An 18180-nucleotide genomic window follows, 5' to 3' on the forward strand; every position below is an offset into this window, starting at 1 on the left:
CGTAATGCACAGTCCTGGTCGGACTCAGGGTTGGAATGGGCAGGACAATTGTTCAAAGAGGGAGACTTCCTACCATACGAGGACTTGCAGACCGCCCTCGGCCCGGAGACAATCTCCATATTCGAGTATCTCCGATTGAAGGGTATCCTGTGCGATCAAGCATGGGGCCAGCGGCTAAAGAGGCAGATGACCCCCTTCGAGAAACTACTCGATACTGCAACCTCCAGGAAGGGGGCGGTATCTGCAATGTACAGAATCCTCAACACGGTTGACCTGGAGAAGAGGAGGGGGTTCCGCACTTTCTGGAACGAGCTGGCCGGGGAAGAAATATCTGAGGATTCCTGGTCGAGGATATTCAAAATAGCATTTCACGGGAACCTGTTCACTGCAGACATGGAGCACAATTTTAAAATTCTACAGGGGTGGCACAGAGATCCCGTCAAACTGTCAAAAATGTTCACGGGAATTTCCCCCGCCTGCCCGAGGGGATGTGACCAACCAGGCACGAGGGGCCACATGTGGTGGCACTGTCCGAAAGCGCAGACATACTGGGAGAGGGTAAGGGGCTGGATCGCCGAAGTCACGGAGGAATCGCTTCCCCACAATCCCCTAACAATACTGCTGGGCCTCCCCCCAGAGGATACGGAGGTACACAGATACCCGAGGATGTGGGAAACAATGCTGAGGGCCGGGAGGGTGGCATTGGCCCAGAAATGGAAGAGCAGGGGGATGCCCACAAAGGAGGATTGGACACACAAGGTTAAAAACATGTTCTTGATGGACAAATTAACAGCGATGATGAACAATGACATGAACTCCTTTCAGGCTAACTGGTACGGAGTACAGCAGATCTGGGGATGGGAGGTCCACTGAGGCTCGAGGAGGGAATGTGGAGGGAAATGAGGACCCACGTCCCGGGGGAGATTGGACGACATACAGCCTATCACGCAGTTGGAATTTTCTTGCTTTTTTTCCCGAACTCCGGTCATACAAAGTTTGCAACGCATCTCCCTGCAAAGGGGGTTCTACTGGATCCAAGTTAATGGGGGGGAGGGTTTGTTTTTTCCTTTTTTCTTCCTTTTTCTTCTCTGGGGGGGCGGGGGGGGGGGCTCTTCCTCTTTGAGGGCTGATGACATGTTGAATCTATGGTAATGCTTCCAGCCTGTTTGTTATATTATGAAAATGTTAATAAAATTAAGTTTAAAAAAAAAAAAAAAGGGGGAAAAAAATCACAAGCTGTAGCTGAAGATGTTCTGGTAGGCAGCAGAGGGAATTCCAGCTGAATAAGTTTTGAGGAACATATCTCAGTATTCAAGAACGAGTGGCTCAAAGCAGTAGCAGAGTGCAAAAGAAGGATACAGCAAGAGGGGACGGACCGGGAATGCCACAGAGGCAGGACCGGGCAAGAAAGAAACAGGGAGGCGGTACGAGAACACCAGAGAAGCAAAGGCAGGAGCAGGCGAGGAGGAAAACAGAAGAAACGAGCATTGTGGCAAGAGAAAAGAAGACAGTTGTAATGCAAGGAATCATCAGTGGGTGGTACTTTTGTAATCCTGGTTCCATGGTGAAATGCAGATGCGCATTTGAGTGGTGTGTCTGTTGATGCACATAAGCTGTTACCATCTAGGAAAGGCGATAATGGAACAAAGCGGCCGCCATCTTGGGTGGGTGGGCGCCGGTCGCCATTGAGCCCATAATGAATATTTAGGCTGCAATCTTACATGATCTAAAAACCAATGAAGATTCCGTCACATTGGCAATAATACTATTAGATCTAACAGCTGCCTTTGACACAATCCACACTGAAACACTCATCAAAAGACTTGAAAAAATAGGAATCGGCAACACAGCGCTACTATGGTTAAAATCTTTCCTAGCAGAAAGAACAGAAAGAACATGGCTAAGCCCCTTCAACTCTGCACCTTGCAAAACAACCTGAGGAGTTCAGCAAGGCTCATCACTCTCACCACTGCTCTTCAACATCTACATGACCTTCCGCATCCATCTCATTACAAGTTTTATGGTCCGGAAAAGATGCCGGTAACAATGGTTACCGGACCTGCAAACTACAAATCTGCCGGTAGGGGCAGTGAACTACTGGCAGGCCTGACCTGCCGGTAGTTCAAGACCCTACCAGCAGACTTTTTATTGAAGCACCGGCACCTTTACTAATGGTGCTGGTGCTTCGTTTTTCCCATTCCCCCGGAGTCCTATCGGACTCCGGGGGAATGGGAACGTACTGTTCCTCCGCTGCCTGGAATATCCCAGTATTAACGGGATATCAGGTGGCGGAAACAGTAAGCAGAGTTTGCCGGTAGGCCACCAGTAGCATACCGGCAACCTCCAAATGAAGGCCATGGTCTCACATGCAACAACACCGAAGACAACACACAAACGATCTAAAAAAAATCAACACTAGTGGAGAACAAGTCCCAACTCTTATCAAATGCCTCACAAAAATAAACCATTGTCTGAGTATCAACAGTCTTAAAGGAATGGTTCGGTCAGAAATGTTTATTGTCTCTACGGGTCGGCCATGTGTTTTTAAGCCTAAATTGGTCGATATTAGAAAAACTTCCTATCGATCTTACCTGAGCTTTCGTCCATTAAACACACGCAAAAACAGGCAGCAGGGCGCAGCCATTTTGTGATAATCCCATCACTTGCCCCATCGCCATGGGTGACCTGCTTTTGCGGCACTAAATCATATCTCCCCCGCCCCTGAGCCTGTTATCAGCGGACGCTTACCGCCCATTTCACAACGCCAAAGCACGTCTCGTGTCAACATTCGCTGCGCTTCAGCTAATGACGTGTCGCCATGGAAATGGCAGGTCGCCTCTTTACTCAATAAGTATAAACAGACCGTTTGACAACACACAGCAGCAGATTTTCGATTCCATTCCTCTCTCGGTGTTACTTTGAGTATTCTGTGACTCGTTTCTGTGCTATGGTCAGCTACCTTCGCCGCTTATAGCCAGTGTAAACACCTGTATACCGAGGAGGAACTACTGGAAAGGGAAACATGCGAAAATGATGGGGCTTCGGACGGCAGTTGGCAGGACGAATCAACGGATGAAGACACTGGACCTAGTTGCATGGACGGTGTTTCCACCTGGTGCACATGCAATCGGTGCAAGCTAATGCCAACCGAGGATGAGAACTGCTGCTGCTGTGAAAACTCAGGATGCGTGGCCTACATTTCGGAAAGCGAGCCACGGCCGCAATGCATCACCGAGCTGCCAGACTTCAGTGCAGCCTGCCTTACACAGTCCGTGTTGAGGATAATGATGGTGCTTATGCACGAACTTCGCGCAACTGTTCGTCCTCGTAATCTGAGTAACGAGTAAGTATACTCTGGTTGTGATGCCGCTACTATTTCATGGTCGTCTCCTATATTCAAAATTACATCTACATTTAATTGTAACGCATGAAAGTCGTTCAATAGTGTGCAGTGTCTAGATAGCATTTGTCAGAGCAGAATGCCATTAGTTACAAGAATTGTCATTGACAACAAAGGTTTAATAAACTTATCTCGGTCATTTAAAAACAGTTTGTATCATTCTTTTTCACAGGTGGTACAGGCTGGTGGCCTATCGGTCCTTTACATGGTGGCTTCACGGGAGGCTTGGACACCGCGTTCGAAGAGTAATACCCGTCTGTGCCGTTGCTGCCATAAGACAAACTTTCCCCAGTGACAGCGGTCAGTACAGGGGATTTTCCCTCGCTGCGCTGCAACCTGACCTGTACAATGTGTAAAGTTTTGTATTTTTGTGCCATCAAAATAAGAAACAAAATAAAACACCACATATAGTTTAACAACGGTTGTTTCAATTTTTTTAAATGAATCAAGTGTGTCTCCATTCAGGAGTCTTCCTGTGCCTTGCCTACACACCCACCGGCCCATCCCCACCCATCTCCCTCTCCCCCCTCCCCCCCAATTAAGGGCAGTTTGCACCCGGGGATGATGTGCTGTCAGGGGCGATAACGGCCAAGGTGCCAAACACCATGTACACTTCAAAGCTGTCTATCGTTCATGGGTGATTGTTCCCATGTCCACCTTCAGACCCCGTGTCTCCGGCCAGGATGCCCCCTCACGCTGGCCGCCCCCTGCAATCCACATAAGTGTGCTCCATTCAGCAGTCTTCCTGTGCCTTATCTGCACGCCCCAGGCCCATCCATCCCCCCCCCCCTCTATCAAAGGCGGTTCACGCCAGTGCAGTGGATGCGCGCTCCCATGGGGGGCTGTCAGGGGCGCAAACGGCCAAGGTGCCAAACAGCATGTACACTTCAAAAGGTATTCCACGCCCAGGGGACATCGCTCACATGGCCTCCTCAGACCCTGTGTCTCCAGGCAGGCCTCCCCTGACGCTGGCCGGCCCCCTGCAATCCACATAATACCACGACATATACACGTCATTCATTCACAAACACACCCCTGTTTCTAATACTTTATAAACCACTTGATATGTCTCATGAGAACATATTTGTGCTTTGCAAGTCAACTCCTGAACGTGCTACCTGAGAACCACTGAGATCAATGCTAATCAGCTCGTCGTCGTGCCATCTGTGAACTTCTGTGACCGCTTCGAGCAAACTCGTCAGTGTGCTACCTGTGGCCATCTACCTGTTCTCCTGCCTCAAACTACTGGGCTTGCTGAATCTAACTGTTTGTTGGTCAAGGTAAGGCCATGTACCACAGTCATATTTCGGTCATTTTTAAATTTCTATCTATTTGCGAGTTTAGTACTCAATAGTGCTATGTTCATTTGGCTCATTGCTATTGATTTGAGTTTCAATTGTTATGCTATCAATCGATCTATTTATTTTCATCTGTGTCAATTGTCATCGAATTGCATCCTTCGCAGGTCCTGTCTATAATGCAAGCGTGTTTCCTTCTAGTGCAAGACAGTACATCCAAGGGATGAGTCACATGTTCAGAGTTTAGTCACATCATTTATTAATTTGTGAAAGTTATGCAAATACGAAGCCGCACTTGATGAACTGGTATAGTTCCGGTGACCAAAACAAACCTTGCATTGAACATTGTATGGTTCATTTACTTTTTTATCAAATTTTTATTCATCAAGAATTTAAAATAATGTTGATATTTACTTTTCAGAATTTTCAACAATGCCTGCCTGTTCGATTAGCGGTTGCCCTTCGAAGACTTGTGCTAAATCTGAAGGCACTACAATGCATGTATTCTCTAAAACTGTTGATCGAATAAGAGAATGGGTCAGACATTGCGGATATCCACCGGAAGATCTTGAAAGTAGAGTCCAACAAGTCTTTGCGGACAACAGGGGTGATCGATACTGCATCTGCAGCCGGTACTTTCCCTTGAACATGTACGCCACATCTTGGGTAACAAAGAAGAATAAACGGCGAACGACACGAAAATTGCTCGCAAACGCTATTCCCACTCTATTCGTCCACATTCCGCCACTGGTGAGTCAAGTGTCCGGATTTAGCTTTAGGCCTTGCGGTAGTGTGTAGGTAGCCGAATGGATTAATTGATATTTTAGGTGTTCTATCCCTTGTAATACTTTTGATATTGATATAAGTGTATAGCTTTTTGAATAATGACATTTATCAAATTATTTTTCGATTTTATAACCCTCAAGGGCAATCTATTTATGGGCACAGGGAACTGTGCTATTTTGCGCATTTTCAATAGCATAATTCTCAAGTATTCTGTCGCTTTACATGGCAATTTTTCATTATCAAACAATAATTTACCTTTACAACTGCTTGATTATCCACTTAATCTGAAGCAAGAACATTATACATCCGTGACGTGCCCGCAGTTATCAACCACTTCTACCGCGTATCAGGTAATCTTACTTAGCTATTCCGCTTCAGACTTGTTTTATGCATGTCAAGTAATAGTTTTTATGTATCGTGTAATTATTTTACTGAATGTTTGGTTAGTGCTTTCCAATTGATATACACCTTAGTTGTCGTCCCCTAGTGTTTGTTTTCAGTTATAATTAGTGTTATCCATACTAATGCAAGTATTGTCTTTATGGGAGATGCTGAAGTGTCTACCACATTGACAACATCCCTAGATGTTCTTCAGCAGCACGAGGTATGGATACTGATAGTTCCATCGAGCGAGATCATCGGATCTTGTATGCTTTTAGCGCGATTGTTCTACACAATGTTTCATTCGTGGTTAGCCATTGATATGTACCTGTGTGGTCGACCCCAAGTGTGTGTTATGTTTTCAATATTGTAATCCTTACTAATGCAAGTACTATGTTTCAGGCGGTAGATGGAGCGTCAACCCCTGCACTTGATGCGGAGCCTGACATTCAAGTAATTCCAGGGGAAGTGGAAGCGGGACCATGCATATACGAATCGGTACAGCACCTTTCGGAAGTGCGCACTACATTGACAACATCCCTAGATATTCTTCATCAGCACGAGGTATGGATACTGACAGTTCCATCGAGCGAGATCATATAACGTGATTCCATTTGCTATACTTTCCTCCTTATTAACGCAAGTACTGTGTTTCAGGGAGACGACGGAGCTTCCTCTACAATCACAACATCCCTTGTAGTTGATGCAGATGTAAATAAATCGGAGAAATAAGTCGAGAAAATCTGATCATATTTGGATATCCATTGATTCTTTTAGACAATGGATCATTTGTGGTTATCTATTTATATGTACCTGTGCCGTCGACCCCAAGTGTGTGTTATGTTTACAATATTGTGATATAGTAATGAAAGTACTATGTTTCAGGGAGTCGATGGAGCGTCATTCCGTGCTGTCTATGCGGATCCAGAAAATATAGTCATTGCAGCGCAAGAGGAAGGGAAGGCATGAGGAAACGAATCAGAGCAACAGCGTGCAGATGTTGAAGCTCGAGTCAAGAAAGTTGCAAAGAAAAGAAACAAAAATAAGGTTAGTTACAAACAGTTCATATTTTTAGAAATTGTTTTGTGTTGGGGACTATATTATGTTTTTTTTCTGTCAATTGTACTATACTTTATCTTGTGTTTAAACTGAACATCCATTTTCCAATCTGTCCTCTAGTTACCCGTGGGTGAACGAACTATACATACACAGACAGTGAAGCAAATGAGAGATGTTGCTTGCCAGACCATTTACACTATGGAGGAACTATTAATTCAGGTGCGGCGTGTTCAGACTCGAGATGCTCATGTCCAATGGCCAGAACATTAATTGAATGTGTCTGGAGAATCCAGTAAAGTTTTATTGGACCATTGCTACAGTGCGACTGCACCACCACAAGAAGATGATACTCGATGTATTGAAGATAGTTCTTTAGTAGTTGCAGATCAATTCACACAACATACACCAGCAAAAAAAAGGCCACCCAAAAAGCTGTCGACATTGTTGTGTTCTCCCATCAATGTTCAAGTAATAGATGTTGAAATGACAGAGAATGAACCAGCAGCACTATTCAACGACGCATCAGAACCTGATATTAGTTTCAATTCTGGTGATATGTCCGCAACGATGCAGTCCGAAACAACTGTGATGCAGGATGACAGTCTAATGAAAGAGGGCAAATACATAGCATTCAACAGTTGTTTGATGGATATTATAAGTATGCTGAAATGTGGGCATTCTGTTAGAGGGGAAGTATGTGGGAAGCCATTGATTCATGTGACTCGTCAAACACAAGGCAGTAACGTCAAAATACATGCCGCCTGTACGTTACATCATACGTTCTCATGGTCTGCACAACTGATGCTGGGGAAACTGCCAGCAGGCAATCTACTGTGTGTAGCTGCCTCACTTTTTAGTTGGTCCAGTTTTAGAAAGTTAGAGTCTTTCTTTCAGTTTGTGGAACTCCATTTCATTTCTAAAACGCAGTACTACAAATTCCAACATGATTATCTGTTTCTGGCAATTAGTGATGCTTGGAAAATTGAACAATTGTCTCTAGCAAGCACATTCAAAGGCAAACAATTCAGGCTAGCCGGCGATGGACAATGAGACAGCCCTGCATTTTCTGCCAAGTACTGCACCTACCACTTTCAGGACATGGATAGTAAGAAAATTGTGAGTTTGGTGGTCGTGCAGGTGTCCCAATGTAAATCCTCAGTGGCCATGGAGAAACTAGGATTTATGAAATCATTGGAATATCTAAAATCGAGGGGAATGCACATAGACCTCATAGCAACGGACAGACACGTTTCAATAGCCAAGACAATGAGAGAGCAGTTCCACATATTAAACATCAATTTGACGTATGGCATCTTGCTAAATCAATAAGAAAATCTCAGCTGCAGGGAAAAAAAAGGTTTGGAAAGTATTTCACAGTGGTCCCAGTCTAACAGCAACCATCTTTGGTGGAGCTCCAAAATTTGTGAAGGGTCAGTGGAAATCCTACTTGAAAAATGGCGGTCACTGATGCACCACTGTACCAACGTTCACCGCTGGACAGAAAACCAACATTTCCACCAATGTGAACATGGCCCTTTTTTTCCCGAGAGGAGGCACAGAAGAAGAAGTGGTTGATTCCATCTTCACCTACACACAAAGCCATTGAGAAGATTGTTTTTGATAAAACTATATCAAGAGATTTGAGGGGACTGACAGAATTCTGTCACACAGGAGGTTTAGAGGTGTTCCACAATGTGTGCCTAAAGTACAGGCCAAAGCGATTGCATTTCGGCATACAGGGCATGAAACATAGGACTCTACTAGCGGTCTTGGCCCATAATATGAATGTGTGCCGTGAACAATCTAGGACTACGGGAAATGTAGGGATGCTTCGCTACACTACGGTCTTTGCAAAAAGAAGTAAGAAATGGGTGGTGAAACCAGTATATGAGGAAATGGAGTTCGATTTTGTTAAAGGCCTTATTGTTAATGTACTAGAGAAGCACAGACATGGAATTTTGAACGATTCTGTGCAGAGCACTGATGCATTGCCACCAAACATTGCCACTGTGCCATGTCCACCCAAAGCAGAGCTTGTTGAGAAGTACAAATCCCGGTTTAAATCATTGTAATCGGATTGTCTTTTTTAAAAAAATGTTCTTGTACAGTGTACATACAAAGTATGCTAACCCTAAACCCTCCCTTCACCATCCTGGGTGGCATCTTTGACTTCTCTCTCTATTCACCTCATATCGCTGACCTTGTCAATTTGTGTATGTATATATTTTTCATTGCTGTAACTAAGCTTTGCAATCTCATGTAAATGCTGCGCACTGTTAACTGAGGGGAGGCTTGCGCATTGAAAATAATAAAACAAACAATAAATCTCACTTTCAACTCAACTCCTCGGGTACTTTATACTTTTCCTGACCTTCCCTCAAAAAGTCAATGGGCCTCATTACGATCGTGGCGGTCCGGAAATAACGGTGGCGGTAAACCCGCCGCCACCGTTGTTTCCGGACCGCCTGATCCCGACCCCTGCAGGCGGGAGGTGATGTTCCCGCCAGGTCTGACCTGGCGGGTTTAACACCGCCCGCCTGCAGGCGGACGAGGAAACACCGGCAGCATTACAAGATGCTGCCGGTGTTTCCATGATCCCGATTCCCATTGAGTCCCATAGGACTCAATGGGAATGGGGATTTACACCATTCCGCCTCCGTGATTCCCGGAAAACCGGGGTTGTGATGCCCCGGTAATTCCGGGAGTCACGGAGGCGGAATGGTAATACTAGTCCGGCGTTAACCAGGCGGTTTTACCGCCTCGGTTAACGCCGGACTCGTAATGAGGCCCAATGTCTCTATAGTTATGGTTCTCTAGGGCTGCAAAGCTCGCAGACAACGAGGACAAAATTGGGGGCCTTAGAACGCGCCAAGCGAGGCATTGCAGATGGGAGAGAAGCCAGTTCGCATTATCACATTGAGGCCTAGTAGAAAGATGGAGTCGAAAATTCTTTACACGTGATGTTGCAAAGTAAGAATGTATGCTCATGCAGAGTGAAGGTCAGCGGCTTTGATTTTTAGCTCGCGGTCTGAAGAGGCCCACTACTCACACTGGCAGTATAAGGTTCTATTGTTTTTTGACCTTGAGAGACAGGGACCATGCCGAAAGGACTTCATTTGAAGGAGGGGTGCAATTCCGTAAGAGACGATAAGGCTGAACATTCTGAAACTACACCGAGTTTCATGTTAGTTCAGTATATGAAAAATTGTTGCCACAAACAGAGTGCAATTTACGGACTGCATTACTCAGCTCAGACAATTGAAATAGCAAATATAATCTAAGTAACTCTTTAGACGTTTTTATACCGGAATATAATAACAATAGCATTCAGTTAAAGACAGGTTAAGTTGTACTTGTTCGTTCTGTGTGGCATATTACAATGAAAAGCAAGTAAAACATTTGTGGGATCTTCTTTCTACCGGGCACATGGGCATGCATTTGCCCATTCGACACGCATGTAGACAAATAGTCGTTTCTCAGTGGTTCAACGTTAATAAATCATTACTTTGTGTGTTAACCTGGATTTCTTTCGTGAGTTTTCGCATAGCTTTTAGAGCTGAACATACTCCATTGCACTATCCTCGCAAGCAAATAGTTTCACCTCGGCCCTAATAAATAAAATTAATAATAGTAATAAAGATCGGCTGGCGAGACTAATTTCAATTTTTATGTTTTCAAAACAGGTACATCCTACCGTACTGCGACTGCCACCTATTCCAGACCCCGGCCGATGGTTTCTTCAATCGCCAGCTGCAGCTTCTTGTAAACAACTGCACTACATTGATTATTTTATGGGACGATCGCCAAGGGCCCATATGCCGGTACGAAGTACTAGCGGCTAGAAGCAACATATCAACTTTACGGTGGCCTAGTGCCTAGTTGATGGAACAGCCTTGCGATTCACTGTGCGACCAAAGTGCTTCTTTTAATGAAAACCAACACCCTGTGTACAATAAAGGAACAGCGCGTGACTCACGATAAACTTTAGAGGATTTGCAGATCGAGAGCAAAGAAAAATTCCATTTCGATTTAATATGCCAATTGCTGAATATTCTCTAAACATTTAATGTCAAATAAATGTACTTTACCAAATGTACCGCATTGCTGTTTGATTTTAAAGTACAGTTTCATATTCCGAATTGTGGCGCGCTGTGTTTTGAGTTGATCTGTGTTGGTTTCCGGGTTCTGTGTGAAGTCGCGTAGAAGACGAATGGGCGCGTTTGCCTACGCAGTACAGTAACGTCACGGAGAGAGGTGGGGAATATGAATGTTTTGCTAAGGTCAGCCTCAGCTCAGGGGCAGGGGATATGATTTAGTGCCGCAAAAGCAGGTCACACAGGGCGATGCGGCAAGTGATAAGATTATCACAAAATGGCGGCACCCTACTGCCCGTTTTCGCGTGTGTTTAATGGACGAAAACTCGGGTAAGGCCCATAGGAAATTTTTCTAATATCGACCGACTTAGGCTTAAAAACACATGGCCGACCCGTAGGGACAATACAAATTTCTGACCGAACCATTCCTTTAAACTCAACCCAGACAAAACATAATCACGCCGAATGACATGTTAAACCAACACCACATTCAATGGCCTACCAAAAAGGGAAATTTAGTGGAACTTTCCAAAGTTATTAAAAACTTCAGAATATTAATGGATAATGAAAACACTCAAACTGCAAGTCAATGCAATAGTAAAGAAGTGCTTCTTCTACCCACACCCAATCAAGCAGATACTACATTTCTTCGCCTTCCCACATAGACCACTCACTGTCCTCTTCCTCGTCATGTAAAGAATAGACTATGCCACCAGCATCTATCTCAGAATGGAGGACTATGTTACCAAAAACTACAACAAATTGAGAACGCAGTAGCAAGACTACTACACAGACTCATTAAGAGAGAACACATTGCACTGGTACTGAGAACCCTACATTGGCTACCAATCAAAAAAATAATCTTCTTCAAAACACTCTGCATACCCCACAGAGCAATCCATGGCCATGGAGCAGAATTCATACAGGGAAAAACGTCCACCTTCAAAATAAACTGAACACTAAGGTCCAGCAATGACAATCACCTTGAACCAAAACAATACTCAAAACGGAAATTTAGTGGATCGGCATTCTCCTGCATCCTGGCAAAACCTTTGAATTCACTCCAGAAGGAATTACAAACAACAGAAGACCACCTAAAATTCAGAAAATTGCTAAAAACTTTTCTTTAACTCAACAAGCTAAACAAGATACACTGTTGAAGAGAAACAGCCAACACACCACGCGAGAAACACCCAAAACCGCTAAAACCTAATTAACTGAAACCTGGATACCCCAACAAAAAAATGCATTTTAACACAAATCACCACAGAAGAATAGGAACCCTGCCAGAGCAAAATAACCATCGCTTAGAAGGCCACAGACCACTAACATCGCTAACTAAACCTACTAAAAACGTTCTGATATCCTGCATACTCATCCTAAACACCAAACAAAACACACACATACCTCTACCACAGCAGAAACCTAAAACTGTTAGATAGAATTTCCATCTTTTGGGTAATTCTCCCCACTTAGTGAATCCCCCAGAACTTTTTGCTGGACTACTGGGTTTGTATCTGACTCTCCTGAGTGAGTGGGAACCTTGTCACCATTGTGTCACTGGGAACCCTTTTTGGTTATCTTTGATGGAGTCTGCTTTCCTCCATCTTTCTTTGGCATTTGTATTTTACTATTGCAGCACACAGCACATTCTGAGAATTGATGGTGGAAGCTCCTTGAGCTTCCCGCTTTGGTTTTCGCTATATTCCTTTGATAACATACTGTTACCAGGATAGGGGAGTAGTTTTTATCCTACCTATGCTTTTCTTTTGTGAGATCAGCACACCTCACCTTATGTGGAGTGCTGAGGGGACATATTTATCTCTTTTCTCAATTCTCCGGTAACATTCTAGTTACAGTGAAAAGTTTAACCGAGTGGCTGCTGGCCACCGAGATTGTGAAACTTGGATCGCAGGGTGCATTCGTAGCTGCAGTAAAGGACACATGGGGCACACTTGTTCCAAAATGGTGCTGGTTTCCTTTTTTCGCCAACTCACAAGGACTTGTCCTTTCTTACACCTTCTTCTATCAACCTGGGTTGGGGAAGTCCTGCTCACTCCTTTGTCTTCGCCGGGCTCCCACTGGGAAGCCCGTCCGAAGACGCTAGTGAGTCTGGGAGGACAGGAAACTGGGTGCTCATCGAAACTCCTCAAGTGTTTGTTCTCCAGTGTGTCTGCTTGGATCCAGTTCTGACTGGGTGCATGGCTCCTTGAGACAGCCACCACCGAAAGTTTGAATGTTGCACACATGCTGATTGGCTGGGTTATAGCATAAAAGGCGAGGGTCTTGAAGATGAAGACAGAGGCGACAACTGGAAGATCCTTTCCGAAGAAGAAGAAAGAAGAGGACATCTGCACCTACCTCCACCCACCGCCAAGCCGACTGAGTGACCGCTGCTGCTGCTCCAGACAGCTCTTCTTTGCGACATGGAAGATCCAGACTGGACGACTTCCTCCCTTGGACTGGTGGGCCTAACCAGTCTTGAGAACATCTACAGTTTGAGCCCTCCACGAAGGACTGCAATACACGAATACCATGGGGCCTCTAGCACTGCTGCGGTGCACCATCTCGTCAAGCGCGGTTCTGGCTGCAAACTTAAGGGAATCTGTCTGGGCCTACAGAGACTCCATCCCAATCATAGAAGTCCTCTCAGAAGAGTCGAGGACCGAGAAAAGGAAGAAAGTCTGACGGGTGACAACCGTCGCTGCCACCAAGCCTGTGCCGAGCTTCCACAACCAAGTGTCGCGGAGACCGTCTACTGGGCATCGCTGTGACCAAGTCTGACCATCTGCTCCTGCCAAAAGTTCTTCCTCCAGCTGCCAAAGACTGAGACCCGAACCGAAGCTGCTGTTGTCTTACCTTGTGGACCGGTCGGTGAAGTTGTTCTTCATCATCATAAAAGGTACTGACTCCTGGGTACTTACCTAGGCAGTTGTTGTGTTGCTATTGGCTCCTCCTGAGCTTCACTGGGGTGGACGACCCAACTGTGTTCTCCCAGGTCTAAGGACATCCATCCTAGAGGCTGAAATCCTTCCTGAACCCTTTGTGAATCAAATTCTATGACTTACTTGCTACGAGAAAGCTTCTTCTGATATTTGACAACTTTCCTTCCTTTGTTCTGCCGCACAAGGGTCACTCGTCACCCAGTATCCCCATCTGACTTTTTGAGACACTCATTCCCCAGATAGGGTTGGACGTCTAAAGTAAAGGCTTACCTACCAGTATTGCTAATTATGTAAATGTTGGTTGATGAATGATTTGCTAACCTGAAGCATCTCTATACTTAGCTGTTTATCATCTAACAGTCTACTATTGAACTGAGTATTGCAACAGCAAATATCTATGTATATAACTATCTGTGTGAACTATTTTTATTTACCTGAACTGTAGTGATTTTAACATTGTCCGAGTATATATAATAAATAACCATATTGTATATAACGACAGTGTGTACGTTTTTCTTTAACTATAAGTGTGCTCAAAGGTCTTTGCACTCACCTACAGCCCTCTTCCTTCTCCTAGACCAAGCCTGCCTCATCGATTATAGCTACCAAACCTTTTGGGTAGTTCAGGCCAAACCTCTGAGTTGGATCCCTGTACATTTAAGAGTGAGTCTTCATCAGTCCTACCACAGGTGGACTTTACGAAAACTCCCTAACAAAAACCACCACAAAATGCACACACTTGGCAACACCCAACTAAACACAACACAATACAGAATACATAACCAATTACACACAAATCATCCGCAGAATGCCATTCCTGCCTCCACATTGGTGTTGAAGGCAAATGTGTAACAAAGAGCCAGGGGCATGGCCAATAATGAGGAGGGCCGGGCTGCCACCGTTTATGAATGTAGAACTTGAGTATTGCGCAGGGCTGGCCCACCATTAGTAAAGCACTGAGCGAATGTTGCAGAGGCAGGCTTAGCCGATTGTAAATCAAATAAACACGTGAGGGACAGAGCCGGTACAAGGATTGTTCCTGACCTTAGGAAAGTGAAATTGTGGTCACCCTGACCCAGGCCATATGACTACAGCTGTTGCTTGTAGTGGCAATAACAGCCCTTTGCTCCATAAGCCCTTTGCTTATGGAGCCCTGCAAGGCCTTCTGGGCCCTAGCCCTGATAAGGAGTTCACTCTGTCAACACAACGATATCAGCTTCCTGTTGCATCGCTGACTATTTAAACCTCATTTAATGCAAGTAGTGGCAAAAGTAAATTTCCTACTAGAGTTTTTGTATAATACTGACATTTCTTGGGAGTCATTCAACCAGAGCCAGAAAAAATGAGCCTAATTCTCGAATAGCATTTTAATCCTAGTTAGCCTTTTCAGCACAGGCACAACCGACAATCGGTTATCTGAGGCAGAATATAGAGCACATTATCTTTTAAAAATTCCAGCAACTTCAAGTGTCCGTCTATTATTTTTAAAAGGGTTCAAAACAACTGATAACTGAATTTAATATAGTCAATGCTTAGTGCCTGGGCACATTTCTTGCGATTGCTCAATTCGCATGTCATTCATATTTATTCAAGTGCATTATTCCTATGAGCAAAAAGCTAACCACCTGATAAACAATCAACCAAAAATAAGTCATGTTGCCGCTTTCCACCTTTTCATCTTCTTCTGCCCAAGATCTTCAAAGTGGCAATATGTCAGCATAAACACCAACAACTCCCCTAAGCGGCCAATGCCGGAACCAACTACAAGACTAAATAACTTAACAAGGGCATGGCTACCCCCAAACTCGGGTCCGGGTCCCGCAAAAGGGGACTTACCGGCCCATTCCGACCTTGGAGGGCCCGGTAATTCCCTTTCGCGGGACCAGGAGCCGGTACGTCCACAATCCCATTTGAGCCCCCGTAGGGCTCAATGGGAATGGGGAGGATGGTAGCAATGGTACCGTTATAGGATGGTAGCAACGGTACCGTTGCTACCATCCTGTTCTGCTTGCGGGTGCCGCTCTGCACGCCTGGACTGGCCAGGCGTGCAAAGCGGCACCTGCGAGCAGCACTCGTAATGTGGCGGCCTGGTGTGAACGGTGCCGGTGCCTTACCGGCACCGTTCATACCGTGGCTGCCACTGTCGTAATGAGGCCCAATGTCCTAGCGGTAGACGGCAAAGCGTGAACGGTACACAAAAAGAAGTGTTCTAGAATTAGATAAATAGCTAGTATCTTTGTTTCTAGGTCTACTTAAGTTGTCAGTTGTCACAAGAAGCTTCGATGGATTTAGAAACATTGCAGCATATTACAAAGTCAACTGCTGTGGCGTTTCTGTAGAGTTGGAAATGACATTTGTCAGGCACTACTATGATGGTTCTACCTTCCCACAAGATGGCAACAGCCGGAAAATTGTACGAGTACCTGGACACATGATAACGGTGCCTGGCAAATGCCTTTTTAAACCATACACACACATGCTCGTTTTTTTACAGGTCTTTGGGGCAAGCAACAGATATCAACGAAGTGGCTGAAGGCACGCTTGTTTAAGACCTGCTTATTACACCAGTAGCACATTTACATCTACAATTAAGCCATTAACTCCCAGCAGACTGTTTAGAAATAACGCTAGAGGTCAATGTTTTATGTTACTGCTTGATAGGGCTAGCTCAGAGAGATCCCAGGTGAGTTGTTAGTATGTCCATGGGAAGTCAATGGTTGGGTAAATAAACAACATCCACAAACGGTGTGTTTTCATATGTCCTCTCCCTCCTAGCTGTATTCAATGCAATAGTTTTGGCTTACAGGTGGTGATTCAGCACTGTCTAATGCCCCAAACTAAAAAAAAGCTTGATGCAATTGGGTGCATGGCATGCCTCCATCTATCCCAAGCTTTGTACCAAGCTATCAGTACTTCCAATTATGTTCCTCCCACATAGCAGGGTCAGCGACAGAAAAAACAATGCTCACCTCCTGCTTAAATATTTCAGAACTGGCTTCATTCATGATCAAGGGTGAGCCTTGGTCAGCGAAGGGAGGATCCACTTCAGCCAGTGCATCCGGCTAAAAGACAACAAAGATGGAGACAACAAACAAGATCAGTGAAAGGAAGGTGACATTGTACCTTGAACTCGCATCCATTACATAACCACTGCGAAAAGCATTTACCACTTCCTAAACATGCTAGAAATGTTCATGAATTGAAGAAATCTGTAATTAAGAAAACATTTGGATTGGACATTCTTTAACAAGAAGAAAACCGAGCTAAATAAAACATTGGGCATACTAAGGGATCGCAAACAATTCCTAAATAAATGACGCTTTTTAACATTTGCCACGTAACTCAAAAAGAAACACTGGGCATTCATATTGCCTAATCAGCGTTGCGAAATGGGCCACATGTTTTGTCACTGAAATGATTCTTCCCATGTAAATTGTTATACGTTTCCTAGATTAATGACCTAGTGCGAATACATTACTGGGTGTGCCAAACACCTTGTTTAATAATTGTCCAGCAAGCAACACATGGGATTTATAAGGGTCGAGAGGGAGTGCATAACATGCAAATCAACATCAACTATTTTAGACATCTGCTTGTTGACTGCATTGAGCTTTTGCTGTTGGATCATTAGATTCAGAGCATGCTTTCAATCAGATTAGTTTAGACTTCATCTTCAGACCTTTTCCAAGATTTGGGATTAGTCGGCAATGTATTGTAAGCTGAAGCATCTATCATTAAAGCTGGGAATTGAAATAGTTTCTCTGCGGCCTATGTAGTACATATTTGAATATCGGTGCATTTAACTAGGTAGGAGTTATGAAGCAGAGACATCCCACTTTGGCTACACAGCTTAAAACACACAGACTCATTATCTTGATGCGCAAGAAGATAGTGTCATGTGGATCATACGTTTTTATGATATCTTCACCATCTGTCATATGTACGTACTATTTCTACGTAAACAGAATCACATTTTATATTTTAGTTTTTTATTATTATGTGTTATGGTTCAGACAAAAGTATAAACCATTCACTTGATACAAAAACATGACAAAGTCAAATTAACGTTCTAATATAAAACAAGTACAAAAATATTCAAACAAGTTACATAAAACAATTTGCATAAAGCATCACTTCAGGAAAAACAGCGAGATTGGTCAGTGCACTTCATAGTAACTCCGTTATTTTTTTTTGTATCTGATCAAGAAAACCAGTTA

General features: G+C 44.3%; 1 protein-coding gene across 2 annotated transcripts in view; it reads right to left on the reverse strand.

Moving 5' to 3' along the window:
• Window positions 1–18180, reverse strand: part of LOC138526876 (uncharacterized) — a 1504711-nt gene that overhangs the window by 105470 nt on the left and 1381061 nt on the right. For both annotated transcript variants that reach the window (XM_069637661.1, XM_069637652.1), the window contains one exon: window positions 16933–17025. In XM_069637661.1, coding sequence (XP_069493762.1) covers window positions 16933–17025 — 93 coding nt within the window. The remainder of the gene's footprint in view (window positions 1–16932; window positions 17026–18180) is intronic.

Source organism: Ambystoma mexicanum, chromosome 1q (assembly GCF_040938575.1).
Source record: "Ambystoma mexicanum isolate Mex_15411 chromosome 1q, UKY_AmexF1_1, whole genome shotgun sequence".
Taxonomy (NCBI): Eukaryota; Metazoa; Chordata; class Amphibia; order Caudata; family Ambystomatidae; genus Ambystoma; species Ambystoma mexicanum.